Here is a 26026-nt window from a genome sequence, read left to right on the forward strand (position 1 = left end):
GAGAGTAAAGTGGTCCAAAATCTATTGAAATTTAGTGTTTGCATAGCAATATATAGAAGATGGGATATTCTAAAAATTCAGTCTAACAAAATCTAGTCTAGTGCCAAGGTTATTGAGTTACATGAAGTATACTTATGCCTATTTTATTAGATGTGAATAACTTCCTCTATCAATAGTCACTGTATTTTTTAATTGTATATTCCATTAGATATGTAAAACATTTTCTATATATACTTTCACAATTTAGGAACTACATTTTTTTTCTAATGCAACAGTTTCCAAACTGTCCTAAAACCATAATGAAGTATAAAAGTCGTATGAATAAGCATCAATATGATATTTACAAATTGGCACAAATCATATATAACACTTGATAAACCCATGTTCATCCTCCATAAAATAAGTTATGGGGATCGGCAGTGATATTACATGGTTATGTTCCATGAGTTACATAGAAAGTATTAAGTACATGCAGTCCAATTCAGATCTCCTCTTCATGTGTTTTGTCTGAATAAATTATCACAAAGCACATGTCAGCATAAATTAGTTTGTATATATGACTACATAAATGTTTAAAGGGACACTAAACCCAAATGATTTATTTAATGATTCAAATAGAGCATGCAATTTTAAGCAACTTTCTAATTTACGCCTATTATCAATTGTTCTTCTTTCTCTTGCTATCTTTATTTAAAAAGCAGGAATGTAAAGCTTAGGAGCCAGCCCATTTTTGGTTCAGAACCTGGGTTAACCTTACTTATTGGTGGCTAAATGTAGCCACCAGTAAGAAAGCGCTACTGAGTATGCTGAACCTAAAATGAGCCTGCTCCTAAGCTTTACATTCCTGCTTTTTGAATAAAGATAGCAACAGAACGAAGAAAAACTAATCGGAGTAAATTAGAAAGTTGATTAAAATTGCATGCTCTGGGGTCGATTTATCAAGCTCCGTATGGAGCTTGATGCCCCGTTTTTCCGGCGATGAAGCAGCGGTCTAAAGACCGCTGCTCCATAACTTGTCCGCCTGCTCTGAGGCAGCGGACAGAAATCAAGCTGATCGAATACAATCGTGTTGATTGACACCCCCTGCTAGCGGCCAATTCTATAGAGACATTCTATCTTTAATCTATGTTTAATTTTAATGGTTTGTTACAAAATAAAGATGTTTTAAAACCATAATTATTCTGAAGCCTCTATGAATCTTTTTTTTAGGGAGACTAAAGCACTGTGCACATGCTCAGTACCACTACAGTCTCACTTCTCATCGTGTTAATGAGCATACAGAGAAAAAAAAGTATACTGGAAATGAGAGCTGGCTACAGGCTATAGAACGTTTTTTTTTAAAATGTAAAACATAAATATATATAAATAAAAAGTGTGTTTGATACCATACATTGCACTAAATACAACTGGAAGTGACATTTACAGATGCATGAGAGGTTATTATTTACAGCTAGAAATGTGCACATATTAAGGAACTCCCTGTGCTGTTTTATGTGAGGCTGAAATTCTTTTAGAAAACAATAGTATGTATCCCTTATAGTGGAAATGATAATTCTCATAACCTGTTACTTGCAAACTTGTGTAACTATTAACTGATAGCAAAATTCCTCAGCCTCCCGTGTTGTCTTAGGACAGTTTTAACCAGCTTTTGCAAACAGGACTGGTCTTTAAGCATATGAAGGATCAGCTCATATGGGAGACATTAGTTAAACCCGTTGGCCGAATTCAGTAATAATCGTTGTTAAACTAATATCTCATGGGAAAACACTTTGTTGCAACATCACAAAATTGTACAATTCAAAGTGATTTGTAGCCCCCTCATAAAACCCTGGATTCATGAGCAACTCCCCTTATTATAATAAATGGAGCCATATCTACTGTTTCTCTAGGAGCATAGAATTAGCTCCATGGTAAAGGATACCGGCATCTCTAAAATACCTTCAAATCACCCTAAAAAAATGTCCACTCTAACACATGTGCAAAAAACAACTGGAGAAAAAGTAAAACAATAACAAAAAAATGTTTAACTTTGAAACAGACATGATACTTTACAGGGGGTGAGTGTGCATGAATTCCACCTGCTTGGTGTTCATGTAGGTAAAAAATCCTGACTACGCCCCCAAAACAGCCATAGTCAGGTGTTTATTAGTATCTATGAGGTCTTGAGACACCTCTTAGTCTACCCAGTGGGACTTTAACAAAACACACATGCAAATATTTACACAAACATTTCATATTACCATGTTTCAAGCATTTGGCTGTAGTTGTTGTGGTTGTAACTGATGTAACCCCTTAGCAATAGGTTCCATTGTGCAATATATCATGTACTGGGCACTTAATGCCACTATATATGTAATGGCAGCAATGCCCACTAATGTATCTGTAGAAAACATAGGTGAAGCGATGCTCAATTAAATTCAAACATGACCTCACTTCACAACGAGGCTCCTTGGCAACCTCACAAGCATTTATGAATCTAGGCCATTGGCTTAACTAACTGAATTAGGCTGTCACCTGAATCTGACATATTTATTTATGTAAGAGCTCTATCAAAATGTAATGTAATGACTTTTTACCTCTTAACTTTAAGTAAAGTAAACTGAAAGTCACATGAACACACAGGAAGAACGATAAAGCAGACATAATCTGAAATTTTCCAAAATCATTTCTATGAAAAATGACTTACCTGGAGATTATTCTGCTTGCAAACAGCCTTTAATACATTCTGATCCATTAAACTCTATTCTGCCACAACAGATTTAATTGCTGCAAGTAACTCCAGCAATAAAAGGGTTACACACTATTAGTGTCCTGAATCTAAAATCAGTGCAGCTGTGTGTATAATATTTGGCATTAAGACAAGCCACTTAAATAGTTTCTCATTTTTTTGCAACATACAGTACAATCACCTTCTCTGGATCAACATCCAGCTGTCTTATGGAAGAGCAAGCCCACGTCAAGGTAACTGATACGTTTAACAACAGATTATACATCCCAAGGCAGGACAGTTAGGTCTTTAGCGCATGCAGCAACATACGATCTTCATTCAGCACTGTACTGATCAGTAGTAGCATGCACAGCTGCATCATAACGTGCTCACACACAGACGGAGGTCTCTTTATGATCTTCTGTAGAGGAACCTGTTAAAAAGCCACCTGAGATATAGAAGTCTCAGGAGAGAACTTCATCCTCTCCCACCTCAGCCAGGTCGTTCTCTCGTAAACTCTCCTCACTGCCTTTTATTCTATTTGAAAACAAAAACATGAGTTCAGATGGAGCTGCATGATATTACAGACAACAGATATAGGGCTAGATTACAAGTGGAGCACACAAATATTAGCACTATTGAGTAGGTATATCAATAGGGCTCCTACGTTTGTGCTGGTATTACAAGTTGAAAGTAAAAAGTTGGCACTCAGACGTGCTAGCATCTAGAGGTTGGATAACGCGATCGCACTAACTGCCTTTTCCCATAGACTTCTAAGGCATTCCCTTTTCTGTCTTTCACTCAAGCGGTAACCTGAAGATGCGCTAGGACAACTGTGCTAAAGCCGACGGTGTGTTAAGAATACTTTTTAGTTACCTATGTTCTTCACTTAGAAGATTTTTTTTAATTTTTAAATATATATGTATATATTTACTAGGCACTAGCGGCAAACCCAATGCATTTTCCGATTGGTTGTTACTTGTCAATCAGATCATAAATTAACGCCTATCTCCTATGTATGATCTGATTGGTCCATTCGCCTTGTAGGAGCCCCTTACACCAGTACACATACATGTAACATGTATGTGAGGCATTATACACCACACAAACATTTTACACCATATATACGATGGGTACTGTAATTCCCCCATCTTTACTATCTATTTTTGCCTCCGTCTGGGGGGTTCAACGGAGGTTAAGCCCACCTTTTAAACCTCATTTCTGAAGGTTTACTTGGGATGGATGCCAGATAATCGGCGGGTCGCCCCCCTAACAGAGGCAAAAACAAATAGTGAAGATGGGTGAATTACAGTGCCCATCTGATTGGCTCATGTCTCCGTGAAATCACCGGATGCACAACCAGTCGGATAATGCATTGGTTTTGCTGCTAGTGCTTCAAATATATTTTAGTATATGAATATATATATATATATATATATATGTGTGTAAATAAAAAAGAATTTTTTTTAGGTATTTGAAGTATTTATTAAAAAAAGATATTGGATATTTCAAGGTGTTTGACTGGGAAGGGCTCAAAAGTGTGTATATATATATATATATATATATATATATATATACATACAATGGGGCAAAAAAGTATTTAGTCAGCCACCAATTGTGCAAGTCCTCCCACTTGAGATGAGAGAGGCCTGTAATTTTCATCATAGGTATACCTCAACTATGAGAGACAAAATGTGGAAACAAATCCAGACAATCACATTGTCTGATTTGGAAAGAATTTATTTGCATATTATGGTGGAAAATAAGTATTTGGTCAATATCAAAAGTTCATCTCAATACTTTGTTATATATCCTTTGTTGGCAATGACAGAGGTCAAACGTTTTCTGTAAGTCTTCACAAGGTTGTCACACACTGTTGCTGGTATGTTGGCCCATTCCTGCATGCAGATCTCTTCTAGGGCAGTGATGTTTTGGGGCTGTCGCTGGGCAACACAGACTTTCAACTCCCTCCAAAGGTTTTCTATGGGGTTGAGATCTGGAGACTGGCTAGGCCACTCCAGGACCTTGAAATGCTTCTTACAAAGCCACTCCTTCGTTGCCCGGGCGGTGTGTTTGTGATCATTGTCATGCTGAAAGACCCAGCCACGTTTCATCTTCAATGCCCTTGCTGATGGAAGGAGGTTTGCACTCAAAATCTCACGATACATGGCCCCATTCATTCTTTCATGTGCACGGATCAGTCGTCCTGTTCCCTTTGCAGAGAAACAGTCCCAAAGCATGATGTTGCCACCCCCATGCTTCACAGTAGATATGGTGTTCTTTGGTTGCAACTCAGCATTCTCTCTCCTCCAAACACAACGAGTTGTGTTTCTACCAAACAGTTCTACTTTGGTTTCATCTGACCATATGACATTCTCCCAATCCGCTTCTGGATCATCCAAATGCTCTCTAGCATACTTCAGATGGGCCCGGACATGTACTGGCTTAAGCAGGGGGACACGTCTGGCACTGCAGAATCTGAGTCCCTGGCGGCGTAGTGTGTTACTGATGGCAGCCTTTGTTACGTTAATCCCAGCTCTCTGCAGGTCATTCACTAGGTCCCCCCGTGTGGTTCTGGGATGTTTGCTCACCGTTCTTGTGATCATTTTGACCCCACGGGGTGAGATCTTGCGTGGAGCCCCAGATCGAGGGAGATTATCAGTGGTCTTGTATGTCTTCCATTTTCTAATTATTGCTCCCACATTTGATTTCTTCACACCAAGCTGCTTGCCTATTGCAGATTCAGTCTTCCCAGCATGGTGCAGGTCTACAATTTTGTTTCTGTGTCCTTCAACAGCTCTTTGGTCTTCACCATAGTGGAGTTTGGAGTGTGACTGTTTGAGGTTGTGGACAGGTGTCTTTTATACTGATAACAAGTTCAAACAGGTGCCATTAATACAGGTAATGAGTGGAGGACAGAGGAGCCTCTTAAAGAAGAAGATACAGGTCTGTGAGAGCCAGAAATCTTTCTTGTTTGTAGGTGACCAAATACTTATACCATAATATGCAAATAAATTCTTTCCAAATCAGACAATGTGATTGTCTGGATTTGTTTCCACATTTTGTCTCTCATAGTTGAGGTATACCTATGATGAAAATTACAGGACTCTCTCATCTTCTTGAGTGGGAGAACTTACACAATTGGTGGCTGATTAAATACTTTTTTGCAAAATATGTAAAGATGTGTCCAGCACTTGTATCCCAAAAGGAGAACAGTCACAAGCAACTGCCAAGCTTGTAAATTCCAATAAAGCACAACAAATAGACAGTCCTCCTTGTGAATAATCTTCAATTTTATTGTTTCATAACAGGAGCAGACAAAACCACAACGTTTAGGGGCCACTGACCAACTGTATATATATATGTGTGTGTATCAAATACATAAGTATGCAAAAAAAATATAAAAATATATATATATATATATATATATATATATATATACACACACACATATATATACTTTTGACCCCTTCCCATTCAAACACCATGTTATATACCATATCCCTTTTAAACATGTATTTTTAAATAATAAACTTATATTTTGTGTTTAATATGTAGTATATATATATATATATATATATATATATATATGTGTGTGTGTGTGTGTGTGTAACACTTGTCGAGCTAATTATTTTAGCGCTATTGTGGTTTGCACTCAAGCACAAAAAAAACTAAATGTATGCTTACCTGATAAATTTAATTCTTTCCAGATATGGTGAGTCCATGGCTTGAGTAATTACTGTTGGGAATATCACTCCTGGCCAGCAGGAGGAGGCAAAGAGCACCACAGTTAAACTGCTAAGTATCACTCCCTTACCCACAAATCCCAGTCATTCGACCGAAGGAAAATGGAGAAAAAGGAGTAACACAAGGTGTAGAGGTACCTGAGGTTATAGTCAAAAGAATAACTGTCTTAAAATAAAGGGTGAGGCCGTGGACTCACCATATCCAGAAATAAATACATTTATCAGGTAAGCATACATTTTGTTTTTTTTCTTTCCTAAGATATGGTGAGTCCACGGCTTGAGTAATTACTGTTGGGAACCAATACCCAAGCTAGAGGACACGGATAAATAGGGAGGGACAAGACAGGTAGTACTAAACAGAAGGCACCACCGCTTGAAGAACCTTTCTCCCAAAAGAAGCCTCAGCCAAGGCAAAAATATCAAATTTGTAAAATTTGGAAAAAGTATGTAGAGAAGATACAGGGGCATATTTATCAAGGTCTGGCGAACCTGATCCGACACTGCGGATCAGGTCCGCAAGACCTCGCTGAATATGGCGAGCAATACGCTCGCCGTATTCAGCATTGCACCAGCAGCTCACAAGAGCTGCTGGTGCAACGCCGCCCCCTGCAGACTCGCGGCCAATGGGCCGCCAGCAGGGGGGTGTCAATTAACCCGATTGTACTCGATCAGGTTGTATTGTGGCGACTCAGATCAGGCGGACAGGTTATGGAGCAGCGGTCTTTGTGACCGCTGCTTCATAACTGCTGTTTCTGGCAAGTCTAAAGACTCGCCAGAAACAGGGGCCGTCAAGCTCCTTACGGAGCTTGTTAAATAGAGGCCCAAGTTACAGCCTTGCAAATTTGTTCCACAGAAGCTTCATTTTTGATAGTCCAAGAAGAGGAAACAGCTCTTGTGGAATGAGCCGTAATTCTCTCAGGAGGCTGCTGTCCAGCAGTCTCATAAGACAAACAAATTATACTTCGTAACCAAAAAGAAAGAGTAGTAGCAGTAGCTTTCTGACCTTTAGGTTTCCCAGAGAAACAGACAAAGAGGGAAGAGGACTGGCGAAAATCCTTAGTAGTTTATAAATTTCATAGAATAGAATTTAAGAGCACGTACAACATCCAAATTGTGTAACAAACGTTCTTTGGAAGAAGAATGAATTAGGACACAGAGAGGAAACAACAATTTCCTGATTGATATTTCTATTAGAAACAACCTTAGGAAGGAAACCTAACAGTACGAAGAACCGCCTTATCGGCATGAAAAAACATAATTTATGCTTACCTGATAAATTTATTTCTCTTGTAGTGTGTTCAGTCCACGGGTCATCCATTACTTATGGGATATATTCTCCTTCCCAACAGGAAGTTGCAAGAGGATCACCCAAGCAGAGCTGCTATATAGCTCCTCCCCTCACATGTCATATCCAGTCATTCGACTGAAACAAGACGAGAAAGGAGAAACTATAAGGTGCAGTGGTGACTGGAGTTATAATTTTAAAATTTAGAACCTGCCTTAAAAAGACAGGGCGGGCCGTGGACTGAACACACTACAAGAGAAATAAATTTATCAGGTAAGCATAAATTATGTTCTCTCTTGTTAAGTGTGTTCAGTCCACGGGTCATCCATTACTTATGGGATACCAATACCAAAGCTAAGTACACGGATGATGGGAGGGACAAGGCCGGAACATTAAACAGAAGGAACCACTGCCTGTAGAACCTTTCTCCCAAAACCAGCCTCCAAAGAAGCGAAAGTGTCAAATTTGTAAAATTTGGAAAAAGTATGAAGTGAAGACCAAGTTGCAGCCTTGCAAATCTGTTCATCAGAGGCCTCATTCTTAAAGGCCCAGGTGGAAGCCACAGCTCTAGTGGAATGAGCTGTAATTCTTTCAGGAGGCTGCTGTCCAGCAGTCTCATAGGCTAAACGTATTATGCTACGAAGCCAAAAAGAGAGAGAGGTAGCCGAAGCCTTTTGACCTCTCCTCTGTCCAGAGTAAACGACAAACAGAGAAGAAGTTTGTCTAAAATCTTTAGTTGCCTGTAAGTAGAACTTCAGAGCACGGACCACGTCTAGATTATGCAAAAGACGTTCCTTCTTTGAAGAAGGATTAGGACATAATGATGGAACAACAATCTCTTGATTGATATTCCTGTTAGAAACAACCTTAGGTAAAAACCCAGGTTTAGTACGCAGTACCACCTTGTCTGAATGAAAGATCAGATAAGGAGAATCACAATGTAAGTCAGATAACTCAGAGACTCTTCGAGTCGAGGAAATAGCCATCAAAAACAAAACTTTCCAAGATAAAAGCTTAATATCAATGGAATGAAGGGGTTCAAACGGAACACCCTGAAGAACTTTAAGAACCAAGTTTAAGCTCCACGGAGGAGCAACAGCTTTAAACACAGGCTTAATTCTAGCCAAAGCCTGACAAAAAGCCTGGACGTCTGGATTCTCTGCCAGACGTTTGTGTAAAAGAATAGACAGAGCGGAAATCTGTCCCTTTAGCGAACTAGCGGATAAACCCTTTTCTAAACCCTCTTGTAGAAAAGCCAATATCCTAGGAATCCTAACCTTACTCCATGAGTAACTCTTGGATTCGCACCAATATAAATATTTACGCCATATCTTATGGTAAATTTTTCTGGTCACAGGTTTCCTAGCCTGTATTAATGTATCAATAACCGAATCCGAAAACCCACGCTTTGATAGAATCAAGCGTTCAATTTCCAGGCAGTCAGCCTCAGAGAAATTAGGTTTGGATGGTTGAAAGGACCCTGAATTAGAAGGTCCTGTCTCAGAGGTAGAGACCATGGTGGACAGGACGACATGTCCACTAGGTCTGCATACCAGGTCCTGCGTGGCCACGCAGGCGCTATCAGAATTACCGATGCCCTCTCCTGTTTGATCCTGGCAATCAGTCGAGGTAGCAACGGAAATGGTGGAAACACATAAGCTATGTTGAAAACCCAAGGGGCTGCAAATGCATCTACCAGCACCGCTCCCGGGTTCCTGGACCTGGATCCGTAACAAGGAAGCTTCGCGTTCTGGCGAGATGCCATGAGATCCAGATCTGGTTTGCCCCAACGACGAATCAGTTGAGCAAATATCTCTGGGTGAAGTTCCCACTCTCCCGGATGAAAAGTCTGGCGACTTAGGAAATCCGCCTCCCAGTTCTCCACGCCTGGGATGTAAATCGCTGACAGGTGACAAGAGTGAGACTCTGCCCAGCGAATTATCTTCGAGACTTCCAACATCGCTAGGGAACTCCTGGTTCCCCCTTGATGATTGATGTAAGCCACAGTCGTGATATTGTCCGACTGAAATCTGATGAACCTCAGTTTTGCTAACTGAGGCCAAGCTAGAAGAGCATTGAATATTGCTCTTAATTCTAGAATGTTTATTGGAAGGAGTTTCTCCTCCTGAGTCCACGATCCCTGAGCCTTCAGGGAATTCCAGACTGCTCCCCAGCCTAGAAGGCTGGCATCCGTTGTTACAATCGTCCAATCTGGTCTGCGAAAGGTCATTCCTTTGGACAGATGAACCGGTGACAACCACCAGAGAAGAGAATCTCTGGTCTCCTGGTCCAGATTTAGCAAAGGGGACAGATCTGAGTAATCCCCGTTCCATTGACTGAGAATGCATAGTTGCAGCGGTCTGAGATGCAGGCGCGCAAATGGCACTATGTCCATTGCCGCGACCATTAAGCCGATTACCTCCATGCACTGAGCTACTGAAGGGCTTGGAATGGAATGAAGGACACGGCAAGCATTGAGAATCTTTGATAACCTGGACTCCGTCAGGTAAATCTTCATCTCTACAGAATCTATAAGAGTCCCTAGAAAAGGAACCCTTGTGAGTGGTAACAGAGAACTCTTTTCCACGTTCACTTTCCACCCATGCGACCTCAGAAATCCTAGAACTATCTCTGTATGAGACTTTGCATTCTGAAAACTTGACGCTTGTATCAGAATGTCGTCTAGGTACGGAGCCACCGCTATGCCTCGTGGTCTTAGTACCGCCAGAAGTGAGCCCAGAACCTTCCTAAAAATTCTCGGGGCCGTGGCTAACCCAAAGGGAAGAGCTACAAACTGGTAATGCCTGTCTAGAAAGGCAAACCTTAGGTACCGATAATGATCTTTGTGAATCGGTATGTGAAGGTAAGCATCCTTTAAGTCCACTGTGGTCATATATTGACCCTCTTGGATCATGGGTAGGATGGTTCGAATGGTTTCCATCTTGAACGATGGTACCCTTAGGAATTTGTTTAAGATCTTTAAGTCCAAGATTGGTCTGAAAGTTCCCTCTTTTTTGGGAACCACAAATAGATTTGAGTAAAATCCTTGTCCCTGTTCCGATCGCGGAACTGAGTGGATCACTCCCATGATTAAGAGGTCTTGTACACATTGTAGAAATGCCTCTCTCTTTACTAGGTTTGTTGATAACCTCGACAGATGGAACCTCCCTTGTGGAGGAGAGGTTTTGAAATCCAGAAGGTATCCCTGAGATATAATCTTCAATGTCCAGGGATCCTGCACATCTCTTGCCCAAGCCTGGGCGAAGAGAGAAAGTCTGCCCCCCACTAAATCCGTCTCCGGATAGGGGGCCCTGTCTTCATGCTGTCTTAGGGGCGGGAGTAGGCTTTCTGGCCTGCTTGCCCTTGTTCCATGACTGGTTGCTTTTCCAACCCTGTCTGTAACGAGCAGTAGTTCCTTCCTGTTTTGGAGCGGAGGAAGTTGATGCTGCTCCTGCCTTGAAGTTACGAAAGGCACGAAAATTAGACTGTTTGGCCTTTGGTTTGGCCCTGTCCTGAGGAAGGGCGTGGCCCTTACCTCCCGTAATGTCAGCAATAATTTCCTTCAAGCCCGGCCCGAATAAGGTCTGCCCTTTGAAAGGAATGTTAAGTAGCTTAGATTTGGAAGTTACATCCGCTGACCAGGATTTAAGCCAGAGCGCTCTGCGCGCCTGTATGGCGAATCCGGAATTTTTAGCCGTAAGTTTGGTTAAATGTACTACGGCATCTGAAACAAACGCATTAGCTTGCTTAAGGGTTCTAACTTTGCTCAAAGCCTCATCCAATGGCGCTGTGCGAACCGCCTCTTCCAGAGACTCAAACCAGAATGCCGCTGCAGCCATGACAGGCGCAATGCATGCAAGAGGCTGCAATATAAAACCTTGTTGAACAAACATTTTCTTAAGGTAACCCTCTAATTTTTTATCCATTGGATCTGAGAAAGCACAGCTATCCTCCACCGGGATAGTGGTACGCTTGGCTAAAGTAGAAACTGCTCCCTCCACCTTAGGGACCGTCTGCCATAAGTCTCGTGTGGTGGCGTCTATAGGGAACATTTTTCTAAATATCGGAGGAGGGGAAAAAGGCACACCGGGTCTATCCCACTCCTTACTAATAATTTCTGTAAGCCTTTTTGGTATAGGAAAAACGCCAGTACACACCGGTACCGCATAGTATCTATCCAACCTACATAATTTCTCTGGGATTGCCACCGTGTCGCAATCATTCAGAGCCGCTAATACCTCCCCTAGTAACACGCGGAGGTTCTCAAGCTTAAATTAAAAATTTGAAATTTCTGAATCCGGTCTCCCCGGATCAGAACCGTCACCGACAGAATGAAGCTCATCGTCCTCATGTTCTGCAAATTGTGACGCAGTATCAGACATGGCTCTCGTGTCATCAGCGCGCTCTGTCCTTAACCCAGAGCTATCGCGCTTGCCTCTTAATTCGGGCATATTGTATAATACTTCTTTCATAACATTAGCCATATCATGTAAAGTGATTTGTAAGGGCCTTGATGTACTTGGCGCCTCAATCTTACGCATCTCCCGAGCGGGAGACGCAGGTACTGACACGTGAGGAGAGTTAGGCGGCATAACTTCCCCCTCGTTGTCTTGTGATAGTTTCTCTATCGGTACAGATTGACTTTTATTCAAAGCAATATCAATACAATTGGTACACATCGTTCTATTGGGCTCCACATTGGCTTTTGAACATGATGAACAAACAGTTTCCTCTGAATCAGACATGTTTAAACAGATTTAGCAATGAAACTAGCAAGCTTGGAAATCACTTTCAATAAGTTTACAAGCAATATAAAAACGCTGCAGCGCTTCAAAAATACAGATATAATTAAACAATTCTTAACAAGAAGTGTATTATTAGCAGAGGATTGCACCCATTAGCAAAAGGATGATTAACCCCTCAATACCCAAAACGGATAAAACGGATATCAATTAAGATTTAACGCTTTTAATCACAGTCAAACACACTGTCACAGATCTGCTGTGACTGATTACCTCCCTCAAAAATGAATTTTGCAGACCCCTGAGCTCTCTAGAGACGTCCTGGATCAAGGAGGAAGAAGCAGGAAGACTGTGCTAGAATTTTAACTGCGCAACAAGGCGCTAAAACAAGGTCCCTCCCACTCCTATTACAACAGTGGGAGCCCTGATGTAACGGTTTCCATGCAGAAAATATATGTTAGCCATGTGGAAAAAATCATGCCCAAAGAGATTTATCACCAAAGTACCTCACAAAAACGAATAACATGCCAGTAAATGTTTTATTAAAAAACAACATTTTCCAATGTCATGCAAAGTTATCACTAAGCCTGCTACCAGTCGCTACCACTGCAGATAAGGCTTAAGTATTATTTCAGTTTTAACAGTATTTTCTCAGTCAAATTCTAGTCCCTATAAAATTACTCGACTGCGCATACATTTATCAGCCTGATACCAGTCGCCACTACTGCATTTAAGGCTGTACTTACATCATACGGTAACAGCAGTATTTTCTTAGTCAATTCCATTCCCAGAAAATAATGTACTGCACATACCTCATTTGCGGAGGACCCCGCATGCTATTCCCAGTTTCTGAAGTTACCCCACTCCTCAGAATGTCGAGAACAGCCAGTGGATCTTAGTTACGCCTGCTAAGATCATAGAAAAAAACGCAGGCAGTCTCTTCTTCCAAATACTGCCTAAGATAGAAAAACAGCACACTCCGGTGCCATTTAAAATAACAAACTTTTGATTGAAGAATAGTTAAGTAAAAACTCCAGCTCCTCTCGCGACCTCCTTCTTTGTTGAGGGTTGCAAGAGAATGACTGGATATGACATGTGAGGGGAGGAGCTATATAGCAGCTCTGCTTGGGTGATCCTCTGGAAACTTCCTGTTGGGAAGGAGAATATATCCCATAAGTAATGGATGACCCGTGGACTGAACACACTTAACAAGAGAAATAAGATAAGGGGAATCACACTGCAGAGCTGAGAGTTCCGAGACTCTTCGAGCAGAAGAGATAGCAACAAGAAACAAAACCTTCCAAGCTTGGCTTTCTGAGGGGACGCCATCAGATCTAACTCCAGCACGCCCCATTTAAAGACTAAGCTGGAAAACACCTCCAGATGGAGTTCCCACTCCCTGGGATGAAAAGTCTGTCTGCTCAGAAAATCCACTTCCCAGTTGACTTTTCCTGGAATGTGGATGGCAGATAAAGAGCAATTGTGGGTCTCTGCCCACTGAAGAATCTGAGTAACCTCCTTCATGGCTAAGGAACTCCGAGTTCCTCCCTGGTGATTGATGTAAGCCATAGAGGTTATGTTGTCTGACTGGAACCTGATAAACTGGGTTGAGGACAACTGAGGCCAAGCCAATCGCCCTCAACTCCAAGATGTTGATGGGAAGAGCAGACTCCTCCTGAGTCCAAAGGCCCTGAGCGTTTAACGAGTTCCAGACTGCTCCCCAGCCCAGAAGGCTGGCGTCTGTGGTCACAATCATCCAGGAAGGTCTCAGAAAGCATGTGCCCACCATGGGAGAGAGTCCATTGACGACTGATATAACTCTATTCTCTGAGATAGATCCGCATGGTCGCCATTCTATTGTCTGAGCATGCACAACTGGAGAGCTCTCAAATGGAATCGAGCAAAAGGAATGATGTCCATGGAAGCCACCATCAGACCGATTACCTCCATACATTTAGCCACTGAAGGATAAGCAGTAGTCTGAAGAGAGAGGCAAGAGGAAATGATTTTGTTTGTCCTGACCTCTGTCAGAAAAAATCTTCATCAATAGAGAATTTATTATGGTCCCTAAGAACACTACTCTTGTAGCAGGGGAAAGGGAGCTTTTTTCCAGATTCACATTCCATCCGTGTGAACGAAGAAAAGACAACAATATCTCTGTGTGAGATTTTGCTTGTTGAAAAGATGGTTTTTAATGGAGTCCTCGCCAGGAAACATTTTCTTAAAAATGGGAGACGGGGAAAAAGACACTCCTGGTTTCTACCATTCCTGTAAGATAATCTCCCTAGCATGGTCCGGCACAGGAAAAACCTCCGAAGTGGAAGGTTCATCAAAGAAACTATTAGGTTTACTAGATTTCTTAGGAGTGACAACGACAGGGGTTTCGGAGTCATCAAAACAGAATTTATGTTTACCTGATAAATTACTTTCTCCAACGGTGTGTCCGGTCCACGGCGTCATCCTTACTTGTGGGATATTCTCTTCCCCAACAGGAAATGGCAAAGAGCCCAGCAAAGCTGGTCACATGATCCCTCCTAGGCTCCGCCTTCCCCAGTCATTCGACCGACGTAAAGGAGGAATATTTGCATAGGAGAAACCATATGATACCGTGGTGACTGTAGTTAAAGAAAATAAATTATCAGACCTGATTAAAAAACCAGGGCGGGCCGTGGACCGGACACACCGTTGGAGAAAGTAATTTATCAGGTAAACATAAATTCTGTTTTCTCCAACATAGGTGTGTCCGGTCCACGGCGTCATCCTTACTTGTGGGAACCAATACCAAAGCTTTAGGACACGGATGAAGGGAGGGAGCAAATCAGGTCACCTAAATGGAAGGCACCACGGCTTGCAAAACCTTTCTCCCAAAAATAGCCTCAGAAGAAGCAAAAGTATCAAACTTGTAAAATTTGGTAAAAGTGTGCAGTGAAGACCAAGTCGCTGCCTTACATATCTGATCAACAGAAGCCTCGTTCTTGAAGGCCCATGTGGAAGCCACAGCCCTAGTGGAATGAGCTGTGATTCTTTCAGGAGGCTGCCGTCCGGCAGTCTCATAAGCCAATCTGATGATGCTTTTAATCCAAAAAGAGAGAGAGGTAGAAGTTGCTTTTTGACCTCTCCTTTTACCAGAATAAACAACAAACAAGGAAGATGTTTGTCTAAAATCCTTTGTAGCATCTAAATAGAATTTTAGAGCGCGAACAACATCCAAATTGTGCAACAAACGTTCCTTCTTTGAAACTGGATTCGGACACAAAGAAGGCACGACTATCTCCTGGTTAATGTTTTTGTTAGAAACAACTTTCGGAAGAAAACCAGGTTTAGTACGTAAAACCACCTTATCTGCATGGAACACCAGATAAGGAGGAGAACACTGCAGAGCAGATAATTCTGAAACTCTTCTAGCAGAAGAAATTGCAACCAAAAACAAAACTTTCCAAGATAATAACTTAATATCAACGGAATGTAAGGGTTCAAACGGAACCCCCTGAAGAACTGAAAGAACTAAATTGAGACTCCAAGGAGGAGTCAAAGGTTTGTAAACAGGCTTGATTCTAACCAGAGCCTGAACAAAGGCTTGAACATCTGGCACAGCTGCCAGCTTTTTGTGAAGTAACACAGACAAGGCAGAAATCTGCCCCTTCAAGGAACTTGCAGATAATCCTTTCTCCAATCCTTCTTGAAGAAAGGATAGAATCTTAGGAATTTTTACCTTTTCCCAAGGGAATCCTTTAGATTCACACCAACAGATATATTTTTTCCATATTTTGTGGTAAATTTTTCTAGTTACAGGCTTTCTGGCCTGAACAAGAGTATCAATAACAGAATCTGAGAACCCTCGCTTTGATAAGATCAAGCGTTCAATCTCCAAGCAGTCAGTTGGAGTGAGACCAGATTCGGATGTTCGAACGGACCTTGAACAAGAAGGTCTCGTCTCAAAGGTAGCTTCCATGGTGGAGCCGATGACATATTCACCAGGTCTGCATACCAAGTCCTGCGTGGCCACGCAGGAGCTATCAAGATCACCGATGCCCTCTCCTGATTGATCCTGGCTACCAGCCTGGGGATGAGAGGAAACGGCGGGAATACATAAGCTAGTTTGAAGGTCCAAGGCGCTACTAGTGCATCTACTAGAGTCGCCTTGGGATCCCTGGATCTGGACCCGTAGCAAGGAACCTTGAAGTTCTGACGAGAGGCCATCAGATCCATGTCTGGAATGCCCCACAGTTGAGTAATTTGGGCAAAGATTTCCGGATGGAGTTCCCACTCCCCCGGATGAAATGTCTGACGACTCAGAAAATCCGCTGTCAGAAAAATCCTCATTTCTAAGGAGTCTATTATTGTTCCCAAGAAGGGAACCCTCGTTGACGGAGATAGAGAACTCTTTTCTACGTTCACTTTCCATCCGTGAGATCTGAGGAAGGCCAGGACAATGTCCGTGTGAGCCTTTGCTTGAGGAAGGGACGACGCTTGAATCAGAATGTCGTCCAAGTAAGGTACTACTGCAATGCCCCTTGGTCTTAGCACCGCTAGAAGGGACCCTAGTACCTTTGTGAAAATCCTTGGAGCAGTGGCTAATCCGAACGGAAGTGCCACGAACTGGTAATGCTTGTCCAGGAATGCGAACCTTAGGAACCGATGATGTTCCTTGTGGATAGGAATATGTAGATACGCATCCTTTAAATCCACCGTGGTCATGAATTGACCTTCCTGGATGGAAGGAAGAATTGTTCGAATGGTTTCCATTTTGAACGATGGAACCTTGAGAAACTTGTTTAGGATCTTGAGATCTAAGATTGGTCTGAACGTTCCCTCTTTTTTGGGAACTACGAACAGATTGGAGTAGAACCCCATCCCTTGTTCTTCTAATGGAACAGGATGAATCACTCCCATTTTTAACAGGTCTTCTACACAATGTAAGAATGCCTGTTTTTTTATGTGGTCTGAAGACAATTAAGACCTGTGGAACCTCCCCCTTGGGGGAAGCCCCTTGAATTCCAGAAGATAACCTTGGGAGACTATTTCTAGCGCCCAAGGATCCAGAACATCTCTTGCCCAAGCCTGAGCGAAGAGAGAGAGTCTGCCCCCCACCAGATCCGGTCCCGGATCGGGGGCCAACATCTCATGCTGTCTTGGTAGCAGTGGCAGGTTTCTTGGCCTGCTTTCCCTTGTTCCAGCCTTGCATTGGTCTCCAGGCTGGCTTGGCTTGAGAAGTATTACCCTCTTGCTTAGAGGACGTAGCACTTGGGGCTGGTCCGTTTCTACGAAAGGGACGAAAATTAGGTTTATTTTTGGCCTTGAAAGACCTATCCTGAGGAAGGGCGTGGCCCTTGCCCCCAGTGATATCAGAGATAATCTCTTTCAAGTCAGGTCCAAACAGCGTTTTCCCCTTGAAAGGAATGTTAAGCAATTTGTTCTTGGAAGACGCATCCGCTGACCAAGATTTTAACCAAAGCGCTCTGCGCGCCACAATAGCAAACCCAGAATTTTTCGCCGCTAACCTAGCCAATTGCAAAGTGGCGTCTAGGGTGAAAGAATTAGCCAATTTGAGAGCACGGATTCTGTCCATAATCTCCTCATAAGAAGGAGAATTACTAGTGATCGCCTTTTCTAGCTCATCGAACCAGAAACACGCGGCTGTAGTGACAGGGACAATGCATGAAATTGGTTGTAGAAGGTAACCTTGCTGAACAAACATCTTTTTAAGCAAACCTTCTAATTTTTTATCCATAGGATCTTTGAAAGCACAACTATCTTCTATGGGTATAGTGGTGCGTTTGTTTAGAGTAGAAACCGCCCCCTCGACCTTGGGGACTGTCTGCCATAAGTCCTTTCTGGGGTCGACCATAGGAAACAATTTTTTAAATATGGGGGGAGGGACGAAAGGTATACCGGGCCTTTCCCATTCTTTATTTACAATGTCCGCCACCCGCTTGGGTATAGGAAAAGCTTCGGGGGGCCCCGGGACCTCAAGGAACTTGTCCATTTTACATAGTTTCTCTGGGATGACCAAATTCTCACAATCATCCAGAGTGGATAACACCTCCTTAAGCAGAGCGCGGAGATGTTCCAACTTAAATTTAAATGTAATCACATCAGGTTCAGCTTGTTGAGAAATTTTCTCCCTCAGACAAAACCTCCCTGGCCCCCTCAGACTGGTGTAGGGGCCCTTCAGAAACAATATCCTCAGCGTCCTCATGCTCTTCAGTATTTTCTAAAACAGAGCAGTCGCGCTTTCGCTGATAAGTGGGCATTTTGGCTAAAATGTTTTTGATAGAATTATCCATTACAGCCGTTAATTGTTGCATAGTAAGGAGTATTGGCGCGCTAGATGTACTAGGGGCCTCCTGTGTGGGCAAGACTGGTGTAGACGAAGGAGGGGATGATGCAGTACCATGCTTACTCCCCTCACTTGAGGAATCATCTTGGGCATCATTTTCTCTAAATTTTGTGTCACATAAATCACATCTATTTAAATGAGAAGGAACCTTGGCTTCCCCACAGTCAGAACACAGTCTATCTGGCAGTTCAGACATGTTAAACAGGCATAAACTTGATAACAAAGTACAAAAAACGTTTTAAAATAAAACCGTTACTGTCACTTTAAATTTTAAACTGAACACACTTTATTACTGAATATGTGAAAAAGTATGAAGGAATTGTTCAAAATTCACCAAAATTTCACCACAGTGTCTTAAAGCCTTAAAAGTATTGCACACCAAATTTGGAAGCTTTAACCCTTAAAATAACGGAACCGGAGCCGTTTTTCTATTTAACCCCTTTACAGTCCCTGGTATCTGCTTTGCTGAGACCCAACCAAGCCCAAAGGGGAATACGATACCAAATGACGCCTTCAGAAAGTCTTTTCTATGTATCAGAGCTCCTCACACATGCATCTGCATGTCATGCTTCTCAAAAACAAGTGCGCAATACAGGCGCGAAAATGAGACTCTGCCTATGATTAGGGAAAGCCCCTAGAGCATAAGGTGTCCAATACAGTGCCTGCCGGTTATTTTACAAAATTCCCAAGATTAAAATAATTCCTCAAGGCTATTAAGTATAAAATATGTTTATATATAAATCGATTTAGCCCAGAAAATGTCTACAGTCTTAAAAAGCCCTTGTGAAGCCCTTATTTACTGTCTGTAATAAAAATGGCTTACCGGATCCCATAGGGAAAATGACAGCTTCCAGCATTACATCGTCTTGTTAGAATGTGTCATACCTCAAGCAGCAAAAGTCTGCTCACTATTCCCCCAACTGAAGTTAATTCCTCTCAACAGTCCTGTGTGGAACAGCCATCGATTTTAGTAACGGTTGCTAAAATCATTTTCCTCTTACAAACAGAAATCTTCATCTCTTTTCTGTTTCAGAGTAAATAGTACATACCAGCACTATTTTAAAATAACAAACTCTTGATTGAATAATAAAAACTACAGTTAAACACTAAAAAACTCTAAGCCATCTCCGTGGAGATGTTGCCTGTACAACGGCAAAGAGAATGACTGGGGAAGGCGGAGCCTAGGAGGGATCATGTGACCAGCTTTGCTGGGCTCTTTGCCATTTCCTGTTGGGGAAGAGAATATCCCACAAGTAAGGATGACGCCGTGGACCGGACACACCTATGTTGGAGAAAAGTAGCTAAAACCTCCTTTAACAATACACAAAGGTGTTCAAGATTAAATCTGAAGGATACCACCTCAGTCTCAGAAGAAGGAATTATACTGTCTGAATCTGAGATTTCACCCTCAGAAAGTCCCAATTTATGGAAAGCAGAACTGAGGACAGGCACCTTACTTTCTGAATTTATAGATTTCCTCTTGCGTTTTCCCTGTAATCTGAGAATGGCAGCTAATGCCGCAGATACCGCTGAAGATACCGGGGCAGCAATTTCTGATTTTAAATAAACTCCACTAGGAGTTATAGAGGAACCGCAGGGCACTGCATGTGACGCCATTGAGGCTTGGGACATAGCAGGAGAAAGCTGAGGTATTATTTTAACAGCATCATCCTGAGAGACATTAGGCTCAAAAATGTTACCTTTTTATGCAAGGTTTTCTTGACACATAGGAACTGCAATTTGTGCATCTAAACATAATAAGCATGAATTCATAAGAGCAGGCTCTTGCTCCATCTCAGATATGTTGTGAAACAGTAAATAAACTTGTACAGATAAGATTCAATGATTTTAATATTCAATTAAAATAAGCCAAGGAATAAATACACTTTAAATTTTATCCCAAATTAGGATCGATCCCCAGCTAAAATTATGTTAGAAAAGTTAAGAAAAAACATTGAATAAACATCAAATAAACTTCTAAAATACCACTCAGGCAACCCCACACCTCAATTACTGAGGTGCCTTACTGCTACCAATTAAGACCGGATCACCCAGAAATGGAGAAAAACTACTTTTTCCTCAGAAAGTTATGAAGTAAAGCCAATCTCAAATTACTGCTGCAACACAGAGAGGCACTACTTCCTGGTACACTGAGTACCAGAAATAACAATTTTTTCAAACCTGACAGTTTAAAATGTTGCATTGTTTTATTTTAAAGCAAAGGGGAAATGAATAAGCTGCTGAAATAGAAAATTCAGCCTTACTTTCAGTTTAAATTTGTATTGTTTTATCAAGTAAATATGTGTCAGAAATTAAAGCCTAATAAAAACATTTTACCCTTTCTTTTTAAAAGAGTTTAACTATTAGTCTCACACATGCTACAGTGCCTGCTTCATGCCCCAGTGTAACCCATACAACAGGATTATCTATGTCCCAATAAAAAAGCAGTGTATTTTAATTTGTTAAGTGCATGGTCTCCCCAACTGGAAGAAAATGAACTTACCTGCTCCGCTGTCTGGCATGTAGACAGTTACAAGGTATGAGAGGACACAGTTCCTCACAGAGACCTTTGAAAAAGAAAGAACAGAGTAGCCAACTCTGGCTTTCTAAACTAGGGCAACAATTGTTAGGAAAACACAGTAAGTACCTCTTTACAATTTCCTAACTGCTTTAAAGCCACCACTACCCGACTGCAAGGAATTACATGGAATACGGCTATACCCCAAAACTTGCTTGTCGATTAAATCAAAATTTTTCTTCAGACACCTAAACTTCACCTCCTCCATGCACCAAAGGCAAAGAGAATGACTGGGGTTTGTGGGTAAGGGAGTGATACTTAGCAGTTTAACTGTGGTGCTCTTTGCCTCCTCCTGCTGGCCAGGAGTGATATTCCCAACAGTAATTACTCAAGCCCTGGACTCACCATATCTTAGGAAAGAAACGTTCAACTTGTAATATGAGCGATGTTTAGCGTGGTTGCGATATAGGGCATGATAAAGGTATGTTGGCCATGCTAAACTTTCCCTGGTTATTCAGTTTTACCATGGACTTGTAATATCAATTTTCTTGCTAATCCTAGCACAGTCAATCGGTATTGATAGCGCACCATGCCCTATAAATAGTGCTCCACTTGTAATCTGGGTCAAAGTGTTTACATCACAAACCCTGGGTTTATAATAACACTTTCTCTCACATTCTATCATGACAGCACTTGCAATAGTATTGTTTACAGGTAGGTATACAATATGCTAATACACTCTAAGCAGGCAAAACTAGTGGATTTTCTTCCTATTTTCGACATTTTTCATTTTTATGTATAAAGTAATGTTAGCTGGGTAAAGAACAGCAAGTAACAAATAGAACAGAGTATAAATGAGACAGACAATTGATTTTGTCTACATGGTTTAAGCACAAACAAATCTCTGAAGATACTTTGCATTGAGAGAAATCACCTGCATTTATGATGGAGCAAAAGTCTGATTCTCTATGCAATCTATTTATAAAATGCAAAGTCCAAACAGTCCAGGGGACAGAACATCTTGGTACTGAACTAAACATCACAGGTTCCCCTTGAAGGCAGATTGTATTTTTACTTAAATTTTTTTTTAACAGTACTGTATAAGAATTGAAATATGTAGCAATTACCTAGTTACAAACACCTAGATTACGAGTTTTGAGCGCTATAGGGAAAGTAAAGAACGCAACAAAAGTGGCATTATTTAACCCCCTATAGTGCTGCCATTCCAAGTTTAAAAAAACCTGGCTTGCGCGGGTGATATGGAGATTTTGAGCTCTATACCGCACCAAAATACAAGCAGTGTTTTGACGTGCTCGTGCACACTTTACCAATAGACATCAATGGGGAGAGCCGGCTAAAAAAAAGCCTAACACCTGCGATCGCGGAAACAAAAGCTCCGTAACGCAGCCCCATTGATGTCTATGGGGAAAAAAAAGTTATATTTAAACCTAACACCCTAACATAAACCATATGTCTAAACGCCCCTAATCTGCCACCCCCAATATTGCCGACACCTGCCTACAGTTATTAACCCCTAATCTGCTGCTCCCGATATCGCCGCCACATAAATAAAATTATTAACCCCTAATCTGCCACTCCCGATATCACCGCAACTATACTACATTTATTATCCCCTATTCCGCCACACCCCAACATCGCCCACACTATACTAAAGTTATTAACCCCTATTCCGCCGCTCCCCAACATCGCCGCAACTAAATAAAGTAATTAACCCATAAACCTCTGGCCTCCCACATCACTAACACTAAATAAACCTATTAACCCCTAAACCGCCAGCCCCCCACATCGAAATAAACTAAATTAAACTAGTAACCCCTAAACCCAATGCACAATTTCCCTATCTTAAATTAAATTAAAAGTTACCTGTGAAATTAAAAAAACTAAGTTTAAACTAAAATTAAACTAATATAATTATTAAACTAAAATTAAACTAACTACCAATTAAATAAAACTAAACTACACATTAAAAAAAAATCCTAACACTACTTTAAAAATTACAAACTATCTAATTACAAAAATTTTTGTGGCCTTTTGTGGGACATTGCCCTAAAGATATCAGCTCTTTTACCTGTAATAAAAACACAAAGACCCCCACAACAATAAAACCCACCACCCAACCAACTCCCCAAAATAAAAAAACTAATTCTAAAAAAACCTAAGCTACCCATTGCCCTGAAAAGGGCATTTAACTCTTTTACTGCCCAAACCCTAAACTAAAAAAAAAAAACACCCAAAAAACCCTTAAAAAGGCCTAACACTAACCCCCAACTGTCCACTTACAGTTTTTGAAGTCCCGCTTGAACGATCTTCATCCCAGAGTTGAAGTCCTAATCCAGGCGGCGAGAAGTCTTCATCCAGGCAGCCTCTTCAATCTTCATCCAGACGGCATCCTCTATCTTGTTTCCAGAGGCGCAGAGCGGGTCCATCCTGAAGACATCCAGCGCGGAGCATCCTCTTCATAGGTCACCGCCGTACACTGAATCTTCAATGCAAGGGACGCGATTCAAGATGGCGTCCCTTGCATTCCTATTGGCTGAAAAATGTGAATCAGCAAATAGGAATTAGGGCTGCTAAAATCCTATTGGCTATTCAAATCAGTCAATAGGATTTAAGCAGCTCTCATTCTATTGGCTAATTCGAATTAGGTTTAGGGATTACTAGTTTAAATTAGTTTATTGCAATGTGGGGGGGCTTTCGGTTTAGGGGTTAATAGTTTAATTAATATATTTTGTTGTGGGGGGCTTTCTGTTTAGGGGTTAATAGGTTTATTATAGTGGTGGCGGTGTAGGGCTTAATAACTTTCGTATAGTGTGGGCGATGCGGGAGGGCGGCGGTTTAGGGGTTAATAAGTTTTTATAGTGGTGACAATGTCGGAGAGCGGTAGAATAGGGGTTAATAAAATTTTTTAGTAGCGCCGATGTCGGGAGCGGCAGATTAGGGGTTAATACATTTATTATAGTGTTTGCGATGTGGGAGGGCCTCGGGTTAGGGGTTAATAGGTAGTTTATCGGTGTTTAGTGTAGTTTGTGACAGTTTAGTTATGAGTTTTATGTAACAGTTTTGTAGCGTAAAAAACATAAATTATGCTTACCTGATAATTTCCTTTTCTTCTGTGGGAAAGAGTCCACAGCCGCATTCATTACTTATGGGAAATAAGAACCTGGCCACCAGGAAGAGGCAAAGACCCACCAGTCAAAGACATAAATACTCCTCCCACTTCCCCTATCCCCCAGTCATTCAGCCGAGGAACAAGGAACAGGTGGAAGAAGCATCAAGGTGAAAGGGTGCCAGAAGATAAAAAACAACGTTTGGAGCTTGATAAATGGGCCTCTACATGAAAAGTCAGAAAAGGATCAGAAGAGAAACAAACGAATCTCAAGGACCAGCAAAAGCAAAAACAGTGAGACAGCGTGGACACGCGTCCCCATATAAACGAGGATGTGAAGGGAAAAAAAAACACCCCAGTGAGCAGGCGAAAACAGACCAAGTCCCACACCCCAGACCAAAAGAGACTGAGGACGCCTCACAAGCGAGAAAAAAACAGGACAGGAAAGGATGACAAAACTAGTGGCGCAAAAAAAAGCAGAGCCCCATCCGAAAATGGATATGAAACATCCCACTCCTGTGCAACTGAAACTGTGCAGACCAACACTACACCACTACCGACCGCAGAGCAGCGGAACATCTTTCCTGAAACAACCTTTCTGAACAAAGAGATCCCAAGGATCCAACTCCCCCAGAGGGTTCAGAAAAACTTCTCACAAGGGACCCTAAAGTGCATGCTAGCGTTAAAGGAGCAACAGCTGCCCTGGAGACAACCGCAACCTTCTGCAAGCTGGGTAGCAAAGCTAACCGTAGGCCAAATAGCTGCCCAACAGAACCCCACCCTTACACAAAAGGAAAGGAAGGACCACCAGGCACGCTTGAGAAAAGCGACCAGACCCCGGGAAAACCCAAGAGACCTGAGGACACAATCCCTAAGGGCATCAGACATAAAATAGCAAGTAATCGCAGATGAGTACAAACTCAAGAACTGCAGCTTGTTAGACAGACAAGCTAGCCACTAGGCCACCTAGACTCAATTGCTTGCCAGCAGACAAGGTAAAATAACTGCAGCTGTTTCCCAACAGCAAACTTCCGCTTACTAGGCAGCGAAGCTAATCCAAGAGAGGCAAGAGTCCCTCAGAAAAACGCGAGACAGGGAGCACGTGTCCCCAGGACACCCAACCAATCTACAAATGATTGTACAGGCACAGAATGCCCAAAGTGTTAAGTGACCAGCACAAACCCTAGGAGAGAAATTAATATAGACCTCCCAGAACCCAACAAAAAGGCCAAGACTGAGAGCAACCGCTTGAGCCCCCTTATCACAAGCAGCAAGGCGACCAACAAGCCCAACCCATGCGCCATGGCAAAGTTTGCAGAATGCTGAGACAAAGGGGAAAAAGAGGTCAAACAGAGATAGAGCTATTCCTAGACACGAAAGAGGAATAGGAAAAGGGAACCCCTTAACAAAAAGGCCCAGAGCCCATCCTCCACAAAGGTATCAAACCTAAAATACCCCAGACTCCCTAAAAGGGAGACAATAGGACCCATCCTGACCCCACCCCAAATCCCAGAGGCATAACAGGGACATACAGATAGGATAAAGAGCTAGACTGCCAGAA

At 41.9% G+C, this 26026-nt stretch overlaps 1 protein-coding gene across 1 annotated transcript in view; it reads right to left on the minus strand.

Moving 5' to 3' along the window:
• Positions 1-837: 837 nt before the first annotated feature.
• CAMKK2 (calcium/calmodulin dependent protein kinase kinase 2) overlaps positions 838-26026 on the minus strand; it is a 490619-nt gene continuing 465430 nt past the window's right edge. The window contains exon 17 of the mRNA XM_053701737.1: positions 838-3244. Coding sequence (XP_053557712.1) covers positions 3172-3244 — 73 coding nt within the window. The 3' untranslated portion in view covers positions 838-3171. The remainder of the gene's footprint in view (positions 3245-26026) is intronic.

The sequence above is a fragment of the Bombina bombina genome, chromosome 2 (assembly GCF_027579735.1).
Source record: "Bombina bombina isolate aBomBom1 chromosome 2, aBomBom1.pri, whole genome shotgun sequence".
In the NCBI taxonomy this organism is placed as follows: domain Eukaryota; kingdom Metazoa; phylum Chordata; class Amphibia; order Anura; family Bombinatoridae; genus Bombina; species Bombina bombina.